The sequence below is a fragment of the Schistocerca cancellata genome, chromosome 3 (assembly GCF_023864275.1).
Source record: "Schistocerca cancellata isolate TAMUIC-IGC-003103 chromosome 3, iqSchCanc2.1, whole genome shotgun sequence".
Lineage (NCBI taxonomy): Eukaryota > Metazoa > Arthropoda > Insecta > Orthoptera > Acrididae > Schistocerca > Schistocerca cancellata.
Genome location: NC_064628.1, coordinates 397,970,652 through 397,994,382, shown reverse-complemented (window position 1 = coordinate 397,994,382; position 23,731 = coordinate 397,970,652). Strand labels below are relative to the sequence as shown.

General features: G+C 37.6%; 2 protein-coding genes across 6 annotated transcripts in view; one reads left to right on the top strand and one right to left on the bottom strand.

The window, feature by feature from the left end:
• The window catches only part of LOC126175136 (E3 ubiquitin-protein ligase MARCHF5), an 88,465-nt gene extending 81,872 nt beyond the window's left edge, over positions 1 to 6,593 (bottom strand). Inside the window, exons 1-4 of one of the 5 annotated variants that reach the window (XM_049921695.1) lie at positions 6,188 to 6,423; positions 5,988 to 6,040; positions 5,750 to 5,852; positions 5,427 to 5,517 (exon numbers count right to left, since the gene is read on the bottom strand). In XM_049921695.1, the coding sequence (XP_049777652.1) occupies positions 5,427 to 5,517; positions 5,750 to 5,820 (162 nt within the window). In that variant the 5' untranslated portion in view covers positions 5,821 to 5,852; positions 5,988 to 6,040; positions 6,188 to 6,423. Of the gene's footprint in view, positions 1 to 5,426; positions 5,518 to 5,749; positions 6,041 to 6,187; positions 6,424 to 6,456 lie in introns of those variants that run through there. The other 4 variants (XM_049921697.1, XM_049921694.1, XM_049921692.1 and 1 more) reach the window with 4 other exon arrangements.
• A 96-nt stretch (positions 6,594 to 6,689) lies between these two features.
• The window catches only part of LOC126176334 (amine oxidase [flavin-containing] A), a 252,211-nt gene continuing 235,169 nt past the window's right edge, over positions 6,690 to 23,731 (top strand). Inside the window, exon 1 of the mRNA XM_049923486.1 lies at positions 6,690 to 6,871. Coding sequence (XP_049779443.1) covers positions 6,715 to 6,871 — 157 coding nt within the window. The 5' untranslated portion in view covers positions 6,690 to 6,714. The remainder of the gene's footprint in view (positions 6,872 to 23,731) is intronic.

The window sequence follows — 23,731 nt, the reverse complement described above, 5'->3', positions numbered from 1 at the left end:
ATGAAGTGGAAAAACAGTTTGAATCAGCATTAATGTTTATAAAAAAGACAAAATTACTCAAAAAATTCAATGTTTCAAGCAATCAGTTGGGCTATACATAAGTGTCGTAAGTAAACTATCTTTGTACATAATTCTAATGTAATCTACTATCATTAATAAACATGTTAAAAAGCCATCATTATTTTTGTTTTATCAAGTAGCCTTTATGTTTAAGAGTAAATTAAAACAAATTTGAGCGTTCTATCAGGTCTGAGACTCGAGATATTGCAATTCTTATAAAACAAATCATCTGTTAAAAAAAAAAATAAAAAAATACATATATATATTTTTTTCATAGAAAATATTAATATATTTTAATAGCATCATTTTTATCTTCAAATATGTATAATAAATAAACTTGCTGCAAAAATTCATGATGTTATCTAAAAGAATTTTTCAGATAAGCAAATTTAAAGTTTTGAATACAAATTAAACTGACCATTTCCGAAGGTTCAGAAAGCGCAAAACATAAAAACTTTAAAAATTTATTAAAAAAAAAACTGTAAGAGATACAGCAAAAATAAGGTTGCAGGTGTTGTCAGGATGGTATTAGAACCATTTGAGCCAAATTTCATGAAAATCTAAGGAGGTGGGTGTAAAATTTATTTTTTATTGGGTGATTTGATATGGAATGACCCTCCTAGGAGTCATCATTTACAGCCAATTCTTTAAACACTGTTAATAGACTTTTTCAGGATTCTGCCAGTTCGTTCCTTTAGTATCTCTAGGACTCTCTCGTACGAATTAAACAAACCTGTGACCATTTGTGCTGCCCTTCTCTGTATACGTTCAATATCCCCTGTTAGTTCTATCAGGTACGTGTCCAATACACTTGAGCAATATTCTAGAACTGGTCGCATGAGTAAGCAATCTACTTTGCAGACTGATACACTTCTCCAGTATTCTAACAATAAACCAAAGTCTACCATCTGCTTTACCCACAAAAGAATATGTGATCATTCCATTTCATATCCCTATGAAATGTTACACCCAGATATTTGTACGAGTTGGTTATTCCAACAGAGACTCATTGATATTATAGCCAAAGGACACTACATTTTTTTCATTTTGTGAAGTACACAGTTTTACATTTCTGAAAATTTAGAGCAAGTTTCAAACTCTGCACCACGCTGAAATCTTATCAAGATCTGCCTGAATATTTAAGCAGCTTCCTTCAGACAGTACTTCATCTTAGATAACTATCATATGCGAAACGTCTAAGGCTGCTATTAATATTGTCTGCAAGGTCATTAAGAGACAATATGAATAGCAAGGATCCCAACACACTTCCTTTGGACACACCTGAAGTTACTTCTACAACCATCCAATATAACAAGCTGTGTCCTCCCTACCAAAAAGTCCTCAACCCAGTCACAAATTTCACTCGACACTCGATATGATCATACATTTGATAATAAGCGTGGTGCGGTACTGAGTCAAACGCTTTTCAGAAATCAAGAAATACTGTATGTACCTTGTTGCCTTAATTCAAAGCTTTCAGTACGTTATGTGAGAAAAGTCAGAGTCTGGTTTCACATGATCCGATGTTTTCAAAATCCATGCTGGTTGGCATGGAGGTCATTCTGTTCAAGATACTGCATCATGTTTGAGCTCAGCATGCATTGTAAGATTCTACAACAAATCAATGGCAAGGATATTGGATGGTAGTTTTGTGGCTCACTTCCATTACCTTCCTTTCAGACGGATGTGACCTTTGCCTTTTTCCAAGAACTGGGTACAGTTTTCTCTTCGAGGAATCTACAATAGATTATAATTAGAAGAGGGGCTAGCTCAACCACAATTCAGTGTAGAATATGATACGGATTCAACTGGAGCCTGGAGCTGTGTTCAATTTTAACAATTTCAGCTGTTTCTAAACACCATTGACATGAATACTTATTTCATTCATCTTTTCAATGGTACTGGGGTTAAATTTGGGCAATTCTCCTGGGTTTTCCTTTGTAAAGGAACATACAAAAATGGAGTTAAGCATAACAGCTTTTGCTTGTTACCCTCAGTTTCAATTCTGGTCTCATTCACTAGGAACAGAACCCAAACTTTGGTGCCACTAATATAGCCTTTACATATAATGAGTATTTCTTGGAATTCGTAAAATTTTAATTTACAATATTCTGCTACCATAGTCACTGAAGGCATCAAGCACTGCTTTTGACAGCCAAACATGTTTCACTCAGAATTATCTATCTTTAGCTCCACACTTTGTTTTACGCGTATTATGCTGTAATCTCTGTTCCTTTACAGGGACGGTATACCATGGAGGTCCCCTCCCATTATGAATTTGCTCTACTGGGTACATACCTATCCAGTGCATCACTGTTGCCACAATCGCATCATGATCACTGATATCAGTTTCAATGTGGACTTCCTCAAAGAGGTCAGGTCTGTCTGGTAGTTTTCAGAGTTCCACAACTAATTTGCATGGATTTTACTACTTGGGCAGCACATAAAACAGGTGACAACTGAACTATAGTGGATATTACAAGTACTGCAATGACTAAGCAAGCATTCAAAATACACTTAATTTATCAACAAACACACCCTTTAACATACAAACAAGAAATAAATTAATCAAAACTTTTATCTGGGAGTACAGTTATGAAGGGTGGACTATGGAAAAACACAGAAAGAAAAAATTATAAGTAACAGATGTGGATATGGACAAGAGCCACAGAAACATTCTGAACTGAAAGGAAATATAATGACCAAATACTAAAAGAAAAAATATTGTGGTATCCACATTCCCTATGTGTGCAGCTTTCATAATGTTGATCAAAAGAGAGGATTTAAAATTTAGACTGGCAATGGCAAGAAAAGCGTATCTGAAGAAGAGAAATTTGTTAACATCGAACATAAAGTCTAGTGTTACACAACATTTTTCTCAAGGCAACTGCCTTGAGTGCAGCCTTGTATAAAAGTGAAATGAGGGCTATGAAATGAAATGATGTGTGGCGAGGGCCTCCCGGCGGGTAGACCTGATCGCCTGATGCTAGTCTTTAGAAGTGATGCCACTTTGGCAACTTGCGCATTGATGAGGAAGAAATAATAATAATGATGATGATGGCACAAACACTCAGTATACCTGAGTGGTGCAAATCTCCAGCCCAGCCAGGAATTGAACCTGGGGCCCCCGGCATGACAAGCTGGTGCGCTGTCCACGCAGCTATGGTGGAGGACGTGAGGGCTATAAGCAGCACAGATAAGAAAGAGAACAGGAGCTTCTGAAATGTTGTGCTACAGATGAATGCTAAGCATTACATGGGTACATTGGTTAACTAACAAAGAGGTGGTCAATCAAACTGGAGAGAAAAACGTATTGTACAATTTGAAAATAAAAAGAGAATGGTTTATAGTACATGCCTTCAGGCATCAAGAACATCAATTTGGTAATAGAGGGAAGTGTGGTGGGTAAATACTGGAGACGGAGACAAGGGTTTGGCTTTGATAAGCCAATTCAAGTGAATGTAGGTTGCAGTAGTTATGCAGGTGATAGGCTAGTTTGGAGAGGTGCAGCAAAACAGTCTGTGGATGGAAAACAGCAGTGGTAACATTGTGTTGATGTGCTGACTGTCTTAACTGGCAGTTCTGTTGTATAAGATGCAGTTTATTGCAAATATTAATGGAACTGTCAAGTTGTCACAGTACAAAGTCTGTTTCTAAAACTACCTCACATTATACGTTGTTTTACACAGCTGATATGTCTGACAAAGTTACTTATTTGAAACCCCCCCCCCCCCCCAACCTTCCTCTCCCTGCAATCTTGGTTGTGGTAAAAGAGTGACCTGAAATGAAGTCTGAGGTCCACATTAGGTTAGAAGGTGACAATTTGATTGTGGAATGATCAAGCCTACAAATGTTAAAGCAGGCTTTAGGTAACAAATTGACCAGTAGCAGCAACTAATGCTTTATGTCTGCGTCTTACTGAAAAATGCGAGGGGTGGGTGGGTGGGTGCGGGTAGAGATTCTAAATACCTGAGAGGAAACACTCATGCTGTGGAATGTTGCATAATGAAGATCCTTTGGGGAAAAACAAACAAGAAAAAACTGGTTTGCAGTTGTAGCCAACAAACATCTCTAACAACAGATCAAAGATGAACCCAACATTCATAGCTGAGAATTAGGGAGACCAATGACTGATGTAAAATCTCGAGACCGGAACGACAAGCTTTACAAAAATCTATTTTAAAATTATAAGGCAAACAGAAGAACAAACTTCAATAAACAATGTTAACAAAACAGAGTAATCATTTAAAGGGGAAAATTGTCCAGGAAATACGGAAGCGTCCGATCCCGCCCGTCTGCTTTGACCCATGACATCACAAATATGGCGGAAACAAAAACAAAAACACACACTTTCCACAAGAAGCCTAATGACACTAACGGGACAAGCGCGGGAAATGGGGTGTTTTGGGTGGGGGGAAAACTAAATATAAATAATTTTAGACGCCTTGCGTAGCTACAACGTGTAAGTGAAGACAGCCATGCATGAATACCCACCCACCTCCCCAGGGGTCGTAACCCCTGCAACCCATAGAAGATAAAGATGCTTCAGTAGCAGATTAGTGTTTTTTGCCTTTTTTTTAAAAAAAATCTCATGGGATAGAACGAACAGATCAGAAAGATAAATATAACAAACTAAAACAGAAATTGGAGGAAACAGACAATTAAAATAAGTAATAAGTGTTTTTAAATTTTAAAAAAATCTCACGAGATAGAACGAACAGATCAGAAAAGTAAATAAAATAAGATAAAACAGAACTGGAGACAGCCACACTCAAACCAAACTCCGCGCCGTCTTGACGTCACAAACAACACCCTTACGTCAAGGGTCAAATCCGACGCGTGGGATCGAACGCTTCTGTCGACCCATTGTCCAGTATGCTTGACCATGACACGAAGACAATAAACTATGCAAATTACTCTCACTTATTTCACATAGTGTTCTTACCACTCTCAGATGGATGTATTATAATCCACATCTTTAACTGTCATGGCATGAATCTCCCAGATGACGGGAAGTCTAATCCTCCAAAATGTGACATGGACAGAATAATAAATCGACTTTTTACAATAACTGTTATTCCAAATTAAGGGAATAATCAGTTCATCAATGAACCTGATGGTGGCAAACATGACTGTTGAAACATTGTACCCATTTGACACCAGTAACCAGCCTTTGCCTGTGAACCAATTTCCTAATAGGAAACCAAAACGACTTACCTCAAAGAAGGACAATGAAAATTAAAATTATGTGGACTGTTTTAAGATGCTCAAAAGACACACGAATACAAAATGCAATCCAAACGTATATGAAAACAATGCTTTATTGTCACACCATAAACTAAAAACTGATGTTTACCCTTACTTACCCACTTAGTTGTACCACGACAATTGCAAGGATGTACCCACTCTGCTTCACTGTCATCATCATCAGTGGCAAAGCAAACCCAACACGTCCTCCTATTGAAACATGGCAAAATGTAAACAGCAAATACATCATGACACAAATCTTAACAACAGCAACTATCAGAACTTGTTCTCAAATTATTTGATGCTAAAATCACTAACAGCTGCATTTTACTTTATCTACTCTACAAACACAATATAACAATTGGAACAGACAAATAACACCAAAAAAAATTTAAAAAAAAAAGGGAACAATGCATCATTATACAGAGAGAAACTGCTTTACCTTTCTTCATCTAACCTGGACGTCGCACCTACTAGCTGATTGGAACTTTCCTCCCGTTCTCTTCCTGCCATCTCACTTTGTCACGATTCCAACATATCAGTTTCTGATAAGAGATAAAAAAATATTTGACAATTCCTTGAGAACTTTGAGAGATCCACAGCTTCATATATGAAATAAAGTGTAGATTAAACGTCGTGAGGCAGATTTTCTCACAATGTAGTTCATATTTATTTATCACCTTAATAAGACTTTGTACTGGAACATGTGGGTTTTATGTTGTTTGCGTATCAACTGAAACCAATCATTATGAAATAGCACATTCATAAGCTATTTTGATTCATTATTGTCATGGTTTGGCAGATTATTTAGACTTATACAGTGAACCGTAAACATTTCTTAAACTAAACAGAAAAAACTACATATCGTTAAGAAACATACACGAATGGATCACCAGCAGTCGTTACACACTTATCTCACGTTACGAACGAAATTTTGTTGTGCTGACACATGTGTCTACATTCCAGCAATTAAATGATCTTCCCAGGTCCCACACACAACACTGCTCAGCGGCTTTTAGCAAACACTTACGAATATCTTTGGAATGATTGTTGCAAACAAATACATCTGTGATCATTTACTGATTTCGATATGGTGTAACAAGACTGATTTTACACGCGTGTGCTAATCAGCGCTTTCTAAAGTCTCACCTTGGACGTGTAGTGTTTCGTTAATAAATACGTCATAAAGTGTAAATGCGCAGGGTTGAAATTCTTTCTGTACGCCCAACATCTGCGCTGCAGAATTGCTTAGACGATTATCTGTGAATACAATAAATACGTGAGCCCAAGGAGGTATTATGCATATGCACCATAGAGCACATGAATGTAGCTGGCGGCTACTTTATATCAGCAAATGTTAATAATCGCTGATGTATTGGTGAAACAGACGGCAGTTTGTTACTGAAAATGAGTAACTCCCTTTTGTCGCAAGAAAGTTGGTCTGGACGTCTCTACACTGCTGCTGATATTGCGATTATTGGTGCTGGGCTGTCGGGTTTGACAGCAGCATATAGGATTTTAAAGAAGGACCCAAGTCTGCGTGTAATTGTGCTAGAAGCGAAGGGTGAGAAACTAACCTCTAATTTTGTCAGGCCGTGACATTTTTTCTTCTCATAGATTTGAATCTATGTACTAAAACTGTAAACTCACTTTCTTGCGTTGTTAAAGATTGAAACGAGAAATATGATGTTCTCTCGAACCCGATATCTATTCTCATACGTACTTGTATGTGAAATGCAACTAACTATGGACCTTACACAGTGCTGCTACTAATCACCGCTGAGGAGGAAATCGGCAGGATCGTACATATACTTAGGAGTAAAATGTCCACAAGTCAAGATGAAGTTAAAATGTGTCTACTAAAAACAGCATTAGCTGCATGAAAGTCTCCCTAACAGACATAAATGAGTCATTCTCATCATGTTACTTCTCTAATTACCAAAGCAGGCAGAAGTACTTCCCATTCATGAAAAAGGTGCTACAGATAATATAGAGAATTACACAACAGTTATACTACCGTCTTCCTTTTCAAAAGTGATAGAAACTATTATGAAAAACAGACTTATGGATTATTTAAATAAATACCAACTTCTGTGAGAGGTACAATTTTACTAGGTCTGGGAAGGGAACAGAAGCTGCTTTAGCAAGATTTACAAAAGCGGTTTTAGAAGCCCTACATAAAGGAGAACAAGTAACAGGCATTCTCCTAGATGGCAGTAAAGCATTTGACACTGTTGATCATGAAATACTTGTAGGTGAACATGATGCACTAGAAATAAGGGAGATGGGGTGGTAAATAAATGGTTTAGGCCTTCACTAGCAGACAATGTGCAGAGGGTAGAGATCCCAAATTTCAAGTGGCTCTAACAATATGGTGAAACAACTTTCAGACACGGAATACTTGAACACCTGAGTTCCTCAAGGGAGTGTGTTATACCCAGTACTGTTTCTAATATACATTAATGACTTCCCACTGTGGTTTACATAAGGAGAAACCATGTTATTTGCTGAGGACAGCAGTATGATAATTACAGAAAGGACACTTAGAAATGTTAGAAGTAAATGCTGAAAAGAAACTTAGGGTGGTTTGCAACTGGTCTACTAACAATAAAGTAACTCTTAATGTAAAAAAGGCTAATAACATAAACTTCTACATAAATAAAAACCAAATATAACAAAACTTAAAATACATAACAAATCCCTAGAGAGTGTAGCGGGCACAAAATTTTAGGGTATGTATAAAATGGGATGAACATATCGGGGTACTAGGAAAAAGAATTAGCTCTGGATGCTATGCCTTATGCTAACCACAGTGCGTAATAGCTCATGCCTAAGAGCAACATACTATGCACACATACATTCTAATATCAGTTATGGCATAATATTCTGTGGCGCAAATGCACAGAATGTGATAAATGTGTTCAAATTGCAAAAACGAGCCATCACAATCGGAGGTCATTTCCTGATATGCTAAAAGTCACTGAAATAAGACCAGTGCATAAAAAGGGAGCAATCACTGATACACAAAATTATAGGTCTATTTTACAGACATCAAGAGTTTATAAGGTGTTAGAAAAGCTACTTACTGATCAACTGGAATCATTTTTCTGTAAGTACAATCTATTAAAAAACTGTCAGCATTGTTTCAGGAAGGGCAGGTCTGCAGTAGCAGCTGTAGCTACATTTTTTTTCAAGCAGTATTGAAGAAACTTGATGAAGGAAACAAAATAGTTGACACCTTTTTAGACCTATCCAAGGCTTTTGACTCTGTAAGTCATTGTATGCTTCTGTATGAATAAGAAACTTTTGGAGTCAGGAGAGTGGCATTAGATTTGTTAACATGTTACCTTGCTGACAGGGGTCAATGTGTTAAGCTGTATCATATAACTGGGGAACATGTACAAACAGTAAAACCATCTTATAAAATCCTTAACTGTAGAGTCCCTCAGGGAAGTATTATAGGGCCACTTCTGTGTATTGTGTACATCAGTGATATAATAATTCCTCAAAATTCAAATCTAGTAAATTATGCTGACAGTACCTCCTTCATAAGCTGCAGCTCTACAAAACAGTAAGCAATGCAAAATGATACAGAGAACGTCAGTCTCATCGCAGAATACCTCACCGAAAACAACGTAGCACATAATTAGGCAATTCTGATGGAGTTTCTACAACATTATAAATCAAGACAAGTGGATACTGAGCCAGAGTTATGAGTTGAAACAATTGAGATACATAAATTCCTGAATATTACAGTAGATGAACATTTTACATGGAAGGAGCACATCAGTTACACGTGTAAAAAAAAAAACCTCCTGTAGCACCTAAATGCTAAAACACCTTTCCAGTGTAATAACATCACCAGTCTTAAGACAAATCTATTTTGGAATTATGCACTCCCACCAAAAATATGGTATCGAGATTTGGGGTGGGGCATCAATGGTATGCATGTATAAGGCTTTCAGAGCCCACAAAGGAGCAGTTATGATAATAGCTAATATCAGTAAACATCAGTCCTGTAGAGAATACTTCATTAAGCATAGCATACTAACAGAGTATTCACTCGATGTTTTCAGGACTATATTGTTTGTAAAAGAAAATATGGAGCATAATATAACCAGTAGTGAAATCCATAATTATAATGCAAGAAAACGAGAGGATTACCACATAAAATTTAGTAATAAAAGAACAACAGATCATAGTCCATAAAAGACTGACAAATAACATAAAACTGTTAAATGGAAATGTATTTTAGACAAAAATTAAAGGAACTGTTAATTGATAAATGTTTGTACTCCATCAAGGATTTTTAATGTTATTGTGTATAATTTATCCTTATTTCTAAACTCTTTTTAATGTTACATGTAAATAAACAGACTATGTCCATGACTGTAAAAGTTATTATGGACAAATAAACCATTTATTACTATTATTAAACAATGGAAAATCCGGGATGGAATGTAACAATATTATGAAAATTGTTTAATATTATGAAAAGGATAGTTGCTACTCACCGTGTAGTGGAGATGTTGAGTGCCTATCTGTGACTTGGCATCTCTGACATATGGTGAGTAGCAACTATCCTTTTCATATTACTATTATTATTACTGAGCAAGAGTCATAAAAGGACCCTCTGCATTGAGGTATTAAAAAATGGGGTATTCTGACAGTTCCAAGTGAATATGTATTCCAAACTGCAGTTATTTATAAATAAATAAAAAAAAATAAAAAAAAACATTGAGCGATATGAAGCAAACAGCTCCACCATGATCATCAAACCAGATACAGTGATTGCTTGTACCTGGATAGAATGAATAGGTTTTCATCCCATTAAAGAATTCACCCAACATAAAATTATTACAAATAAATAAGCAGGTTGACCAATTAGAAAACAGACAAAAGAGTATGGAGTATGCTTGTAAGCAACACAATACACTGTAGTTTGTAATTTACACCAGGCAATGCGAAACCGAGTTGTATTATCGAATAAGTCTAATGATTCATTTTTGTTGTTAGAAGCAGGTTCTTCTGCCTTATTTAAAGCAGTGGTAAACTGTGTATATGTATATTTGTATTGTGAATATATTATGTGTAACCTGTTTTTTCCATTTTCGTATGTAGATTAGATTAGATTCAGTTTTTGTTCCATAGATCCAAAAATGAGATGATTCTCGTTGTGGAACATGTCAGAAAGTGCAACATAAAAGACATAGATCGTTCGAATATAATACTCTCTTACCTGATCATTTGTCAGGAGACAGTCAAAATGTTACAGTAAACTGGAACTGCTAATATATACAGAATTAATATACTGTCAGAATGAAACACAGTTATGCACTGAAAGTATCTGTATGGAGTGTAGCCATGTATGGAAGTGAAACATGGACAATAAATAGTTTGGACAAGAAGAGAATAGAAGCTTTTGAAATGTGGTGCTACAGAAGAATGCTGACGATTAGATGGGTAGATCACATAACTAATGAGGAGGTATTGAATAGAATTGGGGAGAAGAAGAGTTTGTGGCACAACTTGACGAGAAGAAGGGACCGGTTGGTAGGACATGTTCTGAGGCATCAAGGGATCACAAATTTAGCATTGGAGGGCAGCGTGGAGGGTAAAAATCGTAAAGGGAGACCAAGAGATGAATACACTAAGCAGATTCAGAAGGAAGTAGGTTGCAGTAAGTACTGGGAGATGAAGAAGCTTGCACAGGATCGAGTAGCATGGAGAGCTGCATCAAACCAGTCTCAGGACTGAAGACAACAACAACAATAAATTTATCATACACAACAAACCTAGTCTTGGCGGTTGTGTCCAAGTGCTATCAGAATCGAATTCTAACAGACATTTTTACTTAAGCTTGTCTAACAGTCCCAGTTAAGAAATATAGAGTAGAACGAGTTGCCTATCAAAATGTCTTTCAAATTCTGTGTAAACTGTGCTTCATCTGAAACCAAGTTTTTAATGGTTGCTGGGAATTTATTGAAAATGTTTGTTCCTGAATATTGGATCCATTTTTGTACCAGCGTAAGTGATTTTAGGTCTTTGTGTAGATTGTTCTTATTTCTAGTATTGATACTATGTATTGAGCTATTGGTTGGAAACTGTGACATATTACATGCAACAAATGTCATTAAGGAATAAATATACTGAGAAGCAGTGATTAGAATACAAAGTTACTTGAACTATTGTTAGTGATGTGTATATTGATTACAACTACACAAAGAAATTTATCTGTGGATTAATAAATAAATAAAAGTGGTTATCAACAATGCTGTGTCCTTGAATAACTGGATTTTGACTTTGTGGTGATGAAATGAAATGAAATGAAATGGCGTGTGACGAGGGCCTCCCGTCTGATTAGTAAGACAAGCCCAATATTTATTTTTATTTGATTATTATCCTTGTGTGTGTGTAAGTTGGGGGGGGGGGGGTATAAAGTTCTGAAAAAGCAGGAGCATTTTTCACACTATAACAGCATGTATGTTAATGTTAGCATGTGAATTCTTATCAAGTACCTACGATAGCAGACACCAAGCAAATAGGTTGGGGTGGGATTGTGTTAGGTGGCATTGGTAAAGGTGGACAGAAGATGCTGACTAGGGAAGTGGGAGGGAGGGGTGGAAGGTGCACTGGCTGTTGTAAGAGCCAAATGTCTTGTGAAGACCTTCGTAGACAGGCACAACCCCCCAAGGTTTGCCTTGCCATAACCTCATAAAACCCCAATCCTCGCACCACTCCCAAGAAACTATTACAAAAGTTGACCACCTGCTGGCACGAAATGCAGTTGAGTGCAACATGCTTGATTTCAACACTACTTCACAAATCAGGTCGGGTCACCTGGATCCTCCCCTCCACCACCAGCTTTTCTTAACTACACAAATGGGAGTTATCCTTGTAACACATCTCATAATTGTCGTGACCTCAATCCCCGGTAACCATCTGACCCCATATCCTCCAACCAATAATTTCCCCTTCCTCTCTCCTGTCACCCCCTCCCATTTCTCGTCCCCAAGTCATTTGCAGGCCTCCCTCTGAGGTCCTAGCCACCCACCTCCAACCCCTCTCCTTGCCTCCCGCCTCTTTCCCTCTATCCATCTCACCCATCATAACCTCCAACCAACCTAGTCCACTTTCCAAAATGCAGCAGACTCAACACTTCTGCTGTTTAGTGAGTGGTGTTCTATGCCCCTAAAGTAATTAGATTCTGTCTGAACTTTCCTACATAACCATACAAAACAGAGACACTAGGAGAACCTTAAAATTTACAGAGCTTGTATTCAAGGAAGGGTGTGATGGTATTTCTGTCAGCATAATTCATTCTGCACATAGACAATGAGAATAAAATAAGAGAGTTAAGGATAAGTACAAAAGGTGGAGAGAGACTCAGTTTTTCCCTCACTCAGTACACAAACTGAATGGAGCCTAGTATAGGAACATGTGAAAACTGTTATAAAGTATAATCTGCCAGGCACTGCACAGTGGTTTGTGGAGAGTATATGTGGACAAAGATATAGGCTCACCACCACAATGTAAACTATAAAATATAATAAATATTATGATAAACAACATTCCCACATGAAAACAATGGATGAAAATCAGGAAGGGCAACCATTTACCTGCATTTTTGCTTATGAGTTACATGCAGATCAGTAATGGCCTTTCCTCATTTTTATTCATTTAATAAATAAGAGAAATAAACCTACTTAACACAACTTAACAAAACTGTGTGCTAGAATTGTAAATAACAGACTCAGATCAATAGCTGACTATTTGCTTCTTGAAAAATATGTTTTAGGGAATAATGTTTGACTACTGATGTTAGTTTTACTGTGCAATAACTTATTGGAAAAACGATGAGAGTATGACCAAGAAACAAGAGTGCCCATGCAGTAGTTCGTTGGGGGAGGGGTTGAAATAGTTTTAATGTTCTGGAAGACAAATGGTGACTTGTAAGTAGCTATAAAAAAGTTCTAGTTTCGGCACTGTTAAAAACCTCTGTAGTACCAACTTTTAGATCATTTTCTTGAGAGAAAAACACCTTATTACACTGTACTTTTCCCCTTCCCTGAGAGCTGGGGGGGGGGGGGCAGAGCCCCCCCTCTTCCTCCCTTGCCACTTGGTATGGGTGCCCTTGCCAAAAATACATTTTCTATTTATAGACTTTGCGGAACCTTAGATAATGTTTTAAGAGAGAAACTATTGAGTACAATAAGGTATAGAGAATGCCCCTTACACCTGATATCAGCAATTCACAGCATGTACTAGAACATATAATTTGTGTTGGATTTAAGTTGAAAACTGGTAGTCCCAGTCCCAACGAAGAAGTGAGACAAGGCTGTAGTTTAACTTATACACTATTTAATCTACAACAATGATGCTATTTGCTTATAGAGTTCTAAAGCGAACACTAAGGTACAGTATTCATGTGGTGACTGTTGTTTCCGACATGTCCAAAAAACAGACACCACATATTTATAATCAAGGCATGCACGTCGTGCTCAAACATCTGCAAGATGCCGGAAGTAATGAGGCTAATGAGCAGGAGCATTACATCAGTAGTGTGTTGTATAAGATGAGAATTTATGTCTGACGATAGGCATGCTAGGGTTGTGTGTGCAGATGGTGTAGTTGTCGTGCAGCTGCCAAGTTCACAGGGGGCCTGTGTTCGAATCCCAGTCTGGCACAAATTTTCAACATGCTCCATTGATATCAATGCCCACTGGCAGCCCATGTCTTTAACTCCTTTGTTACTAGGGTACAGCTGAATGGTTTGCCGGTATTAAACACATTTCTTTGCAGTGGTGACCTTACACTGATTTGAAGAAAAGGAAAAGACCTGCAAAAAAAACTGACCGTGAATGCAATAAATATGCTATCAATGATGATGATGAGGTCCCATACTCCGAGGAGCGTAGGGGACGATGCAGGAGACCCGCATCGCTGTACTAGGCAAGGTCCTAGTGGAGGTGGTTTGCCATTGCCTCCCTCCAGCCGTAATAGGGATGAATGATGGTGATGAAGATGACACAACAACAACCAGTCATCTTGAGGCAGGAAAAATCCCTGACCCCACCGGGAATCAAACCCAGGACCCCATGCCTGGGAAGCGAGAACGCTACCGCAAGACCACGAGCTGCGGACATACTATCAATATAATCTGAAAATATCACTGCAGATAACTAAAACTATCACATTTATAGGAGAATACCAAACTCCAACTGAAATGCTCGTAAATTTTAATATAAATATACAATATAATAACATTGGTTAATATTTATTCATTTACAATAATAATAATAATAATAATAAAATAGTAGAAGAAGTAAAACCTTCATATATCTTGGCTGTAATATATTTTGCCGGTGATAAAAGCATTCAAAATAAAGTGAGTTCAGTAATATTTGCAGAATCAGTAGGTGTCTGAAAAAGAAAACTCTCAAACATCTGTGATTAAAGTTTTTTGCTTTACCAATGTTAAATTACATGGAAGAAAATCATCAGTGGCAAAGAAGAAGGGAGAAATGCATGTCCAGGGTACGCACATGAAGTTTCTAAGAAGAGTCGAGAGATGTATAAGAATAGATAGAATCAGAAAAGAACTAATTATGTACAATGTAAAAGAAGAGTTAGAAGAAAATATGAGAAGGTGGACTGGACATGTACAAAGAATGGACCCTGAATGATTACAAGCAAAAATAAAGCGATACAGACCAGAGGAAAACTAAACTCTGAAAGACAGTGGAAAAATGGGAACTATCATAGGCAATAAATAGCCAAAAATGGAAAGTGGAGACAGAATAAAAAAGATGATGTATTAATGGGACAGAGCTGGAGTGAACCATGTTGTAGTAGTACCTAGGAATAGCAGTGTGTTGAAATATTGTGAAAAACTTGCCCATAAAATTCCAGGAATTAATGTTCTGGGCAGAATCTACAAATATTCTTGAGCACCCAGCACATCACTTCCACATAGACAATGAAGATAAAACTAGGCCAATAACAGCTTGGACAGAAAACTAAGTAGTAATATCTTTCACACTCCCTACAGCAGACTACATTGTACCTTTAGCCACACCCTTGCAAGTGATTCATAGACTGCCTGTAGACGTAAATTACAATTTTTGAGTGACTTCATACATTTTGTGTCCCAAATTTTTAAGGGGAAAATTGTACATGTGGCAGTGTCTCATTAACTAATTACTTTGAGATAAAGAATGACTGGTCAGAAATGAATATTTCATTTTTTATTACATAAAATATTAAGCTAATACCTACTATTCAAAGTGACAACTGCCAGTCTCATTTCAAGCATTACAATAAATCCCATTGATGTAGTGGTCATATGCAATCAACTGAGCCATCTCACCCACCATTTCAGATTTGGATGAAACTTTACTTGTTTGTTCTTCATGCAGAGCTACTTGTTTTTTATGCAGAGCTACATAACCATTCCATATAAATGATATGCCCTCTAGTATTACGGGTAACTCTAAAATATTTCTATTTGCTCATGACACTAGCTTGGTAGTAAAGGATGTTGTGTGCAACATTGACTCGGTTTCAAATAGTGCAGTACATGACCTCAGTTTATGGCTCGTAGAAAATAAACTAATGTTAAATCACAGTAAGACTGTTTTTACAGTTTCTAACACACAATTCAACAAAACCTGACATTTTAATTTCACAGAACAGGCATATGATTAGTGAAACTGAACAATTCAAATTTTTAGGTGTTCAGATAGCTAGTAAGCTGTCATGGAAGGGATCTTGTTCAAAGACTTAATACTGCCATTTTTACTATTCAAGTGGTATCAAAATTGAGTGACAATTCGACATGAAAATTAGTCTACTTTGCTTATTTTCATTCACTTATGTCATATGGTATTATATTCTGTCGTAACTCTTCCCATTCTACAAGGATATTTTTGGCTCAGAAACGGGCGGTTCGGACAATATGTGGTGTGAGTTCATGAACCTCTTGTCGACCTCTGTTCATGAGTCTTGGTATTTTGACTTTGGCCTCTCATTATATATATTCCTTACCGTCATTTCTTGTCAACAATATTAGCTTATTCCCAAGAATAAGCAGCTTTCACTCAGTTAATACTCGGCAGAAATCAAACCTGCATTTGGATCAGACTTCCTTAACTCTTGTGCAAAAAGGTGCACAGTATACTGCTGCATCCATTTTCAATAAGCTGCCACTCGAATTCAAAAATCTTAGCAGTAATCGACGCGCTTTCAAATCGAAACTGAAGAGTTTCCTCATGGGTCACTCTTTCTATTCTGTCGAGGAGTTCCTTGAAAAATTCAGCTGATTCTTATTGTATTACTGATAGCGTTTACTTAAACTTATGGACTGACTTTTTTTCAGGTTCATGAACATTTATTTTTATCTGTTATTACTTTTATGTTGTAATTTCATGTACTGACACGTTCCATGACCTTGGAGATTTGCTCCTCAATTTGGTCCTACAGAACTTGATGTGTAAATAAATACAAGAATTTAGCAGTGTATCTCTCTCTGTTGTCATTTTATGGCTTTTAAAAAGTTTGAAAACTGTGACATTTTTAACTCCATGAGTGCACAAAATGACACTTGCAACATTTTGGAAATAAATTACTGTTTTTTTTCCCATTTATTATCCAAGCCATCTGCCTCTTTTCTACCAGCAGGTTCACCTCTTCATGACATCTAGTGCTCAATTCACTACATAGCATTTCAAAATACTTTTGATCAGATAGCATACTTTCACTCAATTCTTTTCTGTGGCATAACCTTCTAGGACATTGCAGTTAAGGTAAAACCTACTATAAAAGTGGCATGTTTTAGCATGCCACATTTGGGATACAGAGACATGTATCAACCCCAGGTCGAACTCACACAGTGGATTAACAATGAGGTCCGATATGCCGGACAGGCTGGACGTGGTTTTTTTGGCTGGTTCTGACATCAGACTAAGTGAGTAGAGGGCTGGTACCTATATGCCACTTCAGTTACATGATTTCAAATGTTCTCACACTTACACATCATATAACACTTGACGTAGACAAACAAGGGTACAGTGAAACCCCTATTTTTCATTTTTGTGCCGTCCAGACGTAAAAAACGCAAAACTGAGGAAAATGCAGAATCAAGGAGATGTTAAAACCCACCAAAATACGAGCAAAAAAGCAAGTAATTGGCATATAAGATTAAAAATCTAAATCCTCTCCTATACTTTGTATAAAATCTGTCTAAGTGAAGGAAATTAAATGTAGAATACAATTTTTGTACAATAATTTGTAGTAATGAATATCATCAGTTCTTTAAAAAAAATCACACATATGTAACAGCAAGTAAAAACTCAGCAAAAACTTGAAGTTGGTATCTGGGTACAAGGTAATTGGGCTATATTTTCTGACATGCTATGACCACATTGAAAACATGGGATTTTGAGTGATCATCCTTTGCACTAACCCAGACAAATAGCAAAAATTGATGAACATGTTGAATTAAACCAAAAACATCAGACCAGCTATGTGGTTAGACCATAACCATAAATGCGGACATCTGCTTAATGACAAACTTTGCCACCATTGCTGTTATTGTTTAATGCTTTTCTTACAAGCCACGCTTCATATGCTCATCACCGTTAAAGTGTTATTTTAGGCTTTATGAGAGAAACAGAGACGTGCAAAAATAAGTTTACTTCCCCAATTAACATTACAAGCATATTAAAAGTCAACTGTACATTGTGTAAAATATAAATTTGAAAGAAAGCTCAGGTGCTATAGTCCCGCTTCATGCCCTCTATCACTACTGCCAATCTTTACAATCTACAGCATGTGGTTTGTGAGGTGCAAGGTATATACGTGAGTAGTGTATGTAGTTGTTGCAACTGTATCGTGTCAGATTTGAACACAAAAGTCTTTAAAATGTGCTCTTGCAAATCCCTTGTTCTATTTCCATGTGACATCTCTGTCATAGCACATCATGTGCATGAAAAGGACATTTTCAATACTTCATAAAATGCTTTCACCCCTACCTCACTCCCGTCATTGAAGGGCTGCCCCCCCCTCTCCACACATCCAGTAGGTGGACTCATTTTATGTATATTAGTGTGCTGTGGTGGCTGTGCTGGCTATTGGGTGACTGAACAAGTCACTAGCCAATAAGAGTTCACTAGCGGGAAATGGGCGACGTTTCCTTGATTAAGACTGAGCATATTTTTCAAGACTCAGTGTTTGATTTTAAAAGGTTGATAATTGACATTGTTGCTGAATACAGTACATCGGAAATACATAGAAAATGATGAGAATGAGTTACAAATTGCACAAGAAAGGGTGGTGGCTGGGCCCAGTCGTCATTTACTGGCTTGGTCCAAAACACTTCATGTCAACTGTCTTGTTTTTCCGTTACCGCTACAACCAAACAGTAGTTTATCATAATTGCACGGTGAAGCTAAATGTTGCAAGTTGTGTTGGCAACACTGATCATGGATTACATTAGCGTTTTCTCTCCAGAACAGCTGAAAATATTCTCTTAACTCTACCACAATCAATGGTATGAACCATCTGTCTTTTGTGCAATATTTGACTCGTTCCATCATATCAAATGTCAATAGGAAGAAAACAGGGTGAAGTCAAATGAGACATCGAGAAAGAACTTAGAATTGAGGTAAACCGTACTAGGAAGACATATGAAATTGGGGAATTTTTAGCATTGATATTATGTGTTTTTCAGAGACGCTATGAATTTATGGTGTAGAATTGTGAAAAACGTGAAATTGGAGTTCTGCTGTATACACATTCTGTACCATGGGCGCAAGAGTGGCGACAGGAAGAGCATCCAGCCACCCTTGAAGACATGAGACAGGGACAGGAAAAAAATATGCAATTAAAAATATTGTGTAAAACTGATAATAAATGTCTTGCAGAAAAGTCTTTGGGTACTTAAAGACACACTGTACTTTTTGGCTCATTATTTTGTAAAAATCATAACCTATTTCTTTCATGCACTATTTCTTTGTATTGCAGTTTATCACAATTACTGCATAATACTTGTTAAACAATTTGCAAGTAATTTGAATGAGTTTGGATGTATTGATAATTAAAAAGTGATGGAGAAGATTTTCTAAATTACTTCTTCAGGCTCAGGTTACATTTAATCCAATAATACAGGTTTGAAAGAGACCAAATTTTTACTAGATGTGACATGTTCACTGATCTATTATATCTATTCAATTGTGCTCATTAGGTATGTTAACCAGAATAAAAATTATTATTTTTTATATTTTAATTTTTAGAACATTTTTCCAAATTGAAAATTTTATTTCTGTATAAGTTAGTTGAAACTGCAATTAAGTTTAGGTCTACTAGATAAGTTACAGAAAAAAATAGGCAATGTAGGGAGATAAGCGTACCTAAATTCTGGAAAGTAGAACTTGCAGTACATTAATATTTGAGCCATATTGAAGTGTGCCTCGGAATATTGAAGCACGCCCCGCTGCATTTCTTCTTCTTCTTCTTCTTCATGCTTTCTTTTGACATTTGTTTTAGTACTTATAGCTTGATTGGTGAATGTATATTGATTATGTTTGTGTCCACATATTTCAGCAAAAATAACTGTTAAATTCTTTTTGTTGTGTGAAGCCAGTAGGGAGGTAAACACATTTAAAATAAATGAATATAAAACTGAGTAAAATAAATTATATCAGTCCAACAATAAAAGCTACATTCAATTCATCATCATGTGTAAAATTCTGGGAGCTGTTGTGATATAATTTCGTAATCTGTTATTGATTGTCAAAGCATCTTCTTTAATAAAGGAATGATGAAATGAAAACAATGTGATGGTGTAGACTACCTGAATGTAACTGAACAGCAAACTAGTAGGAAGGATTTAGGATCCACTACAAATAGCATCATTGCTGACACAAAATTTTGAATTGTCCCTGAAGAACTAATGCATGGCTTCATCTCACCAAAGCGAAAATAAGCTGGAAGAAGAGGGGCAGTGGAGGAGGATGGACAGTGGAAAAGGAGAGGAGCACAGAAGTGGAAAGACTGGTGGGTGTTTTGGCAGAGGGTGGTGCACAGTGAGATTGAGGGAATATGAATTGGGAGGAGGTAACAGGACAGAGACAGTGAAAACTAATAATAATAATAATAATAATAATTTTATTGTCGTTCGGCCATTACAGCAATAGACAATGTCATATACATACTAAAATACAATTAATAGTTTGAAAGAAACAACAGTTTTGTTGTTAACATTATAGTATTATATTACAGTTGATAAATTCTCTTATATCATAGAATGGTTGGAGGACTAGCCAGTCATGAATTGTTTGTTTGAATAATTGTTCAGGTAATTCTTGAATAGATTGAGGAAGATTATTAAATAATTTGTACCCCATGATTTCGTAGCTGTTGATTTACTTTGACAATCTGTGGTAAGGAATATAGAGGCACCTATTCCTTCTTGTATTGTGGCTATGTACATTTTCTCTGGTTTTTGTTTCTGGTAATTTCTTCTTTGTATAAATTAGAACATAGTATATGTACAAGTTTATAACAGTCACGATTTTCTGTTCACAGAACAATGGTTTACAGTGTGCCTTATATGCAGAACCAGTAATTATCCTAATAGCTTTTTTTTGCTGTATTAATATGTCATGTACACAGCTAGAGTTCCCCCACAAAATAATTCCATATGTTATTATACTTTGAAAGAATGAAAAATAGGATGTTCTAACATATTTTTCAGGAACACAATCCATAAGTCGCCTTAACAGGTAAATAACTCTTGACAATTTACCACTAATATATTGTACATGTTGACCCCAAGATAATTTATCATCAATGTATACCCCCAAAAATTTGACATAACTTGGATCATCTGACAGAAGCTTGTCTCTAAGACTACAGACCATCTGCTGTGTTTTGTTTTCATTCAGCAGGAATCCATTTGCCTTGAACCAATAGGATGCTTGGTCAATTGTCTTTGCTGCACAAGATTTAAGGCTATTGAAATCATCACTAGCATGAAGAAATGGTGTATCATCTGCATACAACACAGTGGTGGACTTGATAAATGACGGCAGATCATTTATCATTATCAGGAACAAAAAGGGGCCCAGCACAGATCCCTGCGGAACACCTACCTTGACTTGTTCTATACTCGACATTTCTCTCCCTACACAAACAACTTGCTTACGATTCTGAAGATATGATTTAATTAATTTAAGGCTCTTATGTCTAATGCCATAGAATTCCAGTTTTTCTAGAAGTGGCTTATGCTTTACACAGTCAAAAGCTTTGCTTAGATCACAAAATGTGAGTTGAGCATAGCCCTTATCCTTAAACACTTGATGTAAGTATTTGACTACAAAGTCTATAGCATCCACAGTAGACAACTTTTTCCTAAAACCATACTGAGATTCACTAATTATTCCTAATTTTTCAAAATAGACAGATAGCTGTTGGTAAGTTACACATTCCAGTATTTTAGAAAAAGCTGGAACTGTGGAGATTGGTCTGTAACTGGAAGGTGAGTCCATATCTCCCTTTTTATATATTGGAACTACCCCAGGCACTTTGAGTTCTTCGGGAAAATATCCATCAGATATGCATTTATTTATACAGAATGTTAAGGGGTACACAATATAGTCTATTACTTTCTTTAGTAAATTACAGGATATGTCATATATATCTACACTGTCTGAAGATTTCATCCATTTTACAATGCTTAGGACATGACTAGGTGAGACCTCGGAGAACATAAGCGTACCTGTGTCTGTTGGTGTTCTGCAAACATTTTTAGAAAGTAACTCTGATGAATTGATATCAGGTTTGATTATAGTATTTCCTACATCTTCAACAGATTTAACAAAGAAATCATTGAACTTTTGGGGACTTATATTAATTTTTTTGCTTCTTACATCTTTAGCAACACCATTTATTAATTTCCATGCAGCTTTGCACTTATTTGTGGAATTATCAATGGTATTGAAATTATGTGCTTTTTTGGCTTCCACAATGGCTTTTTTATACTCATTCCTGCATTTTATATAGGCTAATATGGCATGTTCTGTTTTCTGATTGCTACATATATTGTACAACACCATATTTAATAATTGTTTAGTGAATCATGAATTTTGTCTGTTTGTAGCCCTGTTTGTAAAGCCTTTGTCAGTTAATTTGCATTTCTTTATGGGGATGTTGTCATTAAATTGTGTCAGAAATGTTTTAAAAAATCTCTCAAATAATACACTCCTGGAAATGGAAAAAAGAACACATTGACACCGGTGTGTCAGACCCACCATACTTGCTCCGGACACTGCGAGAGGGCTGTACAAGCAATGATCACACGCACGGCACAGCGGACACACCAGGAACCGCGGTGTTGGCTGTCGAATGGTGCTAGCTGCGCAGCATTTGTGCACCGCCGCCGTCAGTGTCAGCCAGTTTGCCGTGGCATACGGAGCTCCATCGCAGTCTTTAACACTGGTAGCATGCCGCGACAGCGTGGACGTGAACCGTATGTGCAGTTGACGGGACTTTGAGCGAGGGCGTATAGTGGGCATGCGGGAGGCCGGGTGGACGTACCGCCAAATTGCTCAACACGTGGGGCGTGAGGTCTCCACAGTACATCGATGTTGTCGCCAGTGGTCGGCGGAAGGTGCACGTGCCCGTCGACCTGGGACCGGACCGCAGCGACGCACGGATGCATGCCAAGACCGTAGGATCCTACGCAGTGCCGTAGGGGACCGCACCGCCACTTCCCAGCAAATTAGGGACACTGTTGCTCCTGGGGTATCGGCGAGGACCATTCGCAACCGTCTCCATGAAGCTGGGCTACGGTCCCGCACACCTTAGGCCGTCTTCCGCTCACGCCCCAACATTGTGCAGCCCGCCTCCAGTGGTGTCGCGACAGGCGTGAATGGAGGGACGAATGGAGACGTGTCGTCTTCAGCGATGAGAGTCGCTTCTGCCTTGGTGCCAATGATGGTCGTATGCGTGTTTGGCGCCGTGCAGGTGAGCGCCACAATCAGGACTGCATACAACCGAGGCACACAGGGCCAACACCCGGCATCATGGTGTGGGGAGCGATCTCCTACACTGGCCGTACACCACTGGTGATCGTCGAGGGGACACTGAATAGTGCACGGTGCATCCAAACCGTCATCGAACCCATCGTTCTACCATTCCTAGACCGGCAAGGGAACTTGCTGTTCCAACAGGACAATGCACGTCCGCATGTATCCCGTGCCACCCAACGTGATCTAGAAGATGTAAGTCAACTACCCTGGCCAGCAAGATCTCCGGATCTGTCCCCCATTGAGCATGTTTGGGACTGGATGAAGCGTCGTCTCACGCGGTCTGCACGTCCAGCACGAACGCTGGTCCAGCTGAGGCGCCAGGTGGAAATGGCATG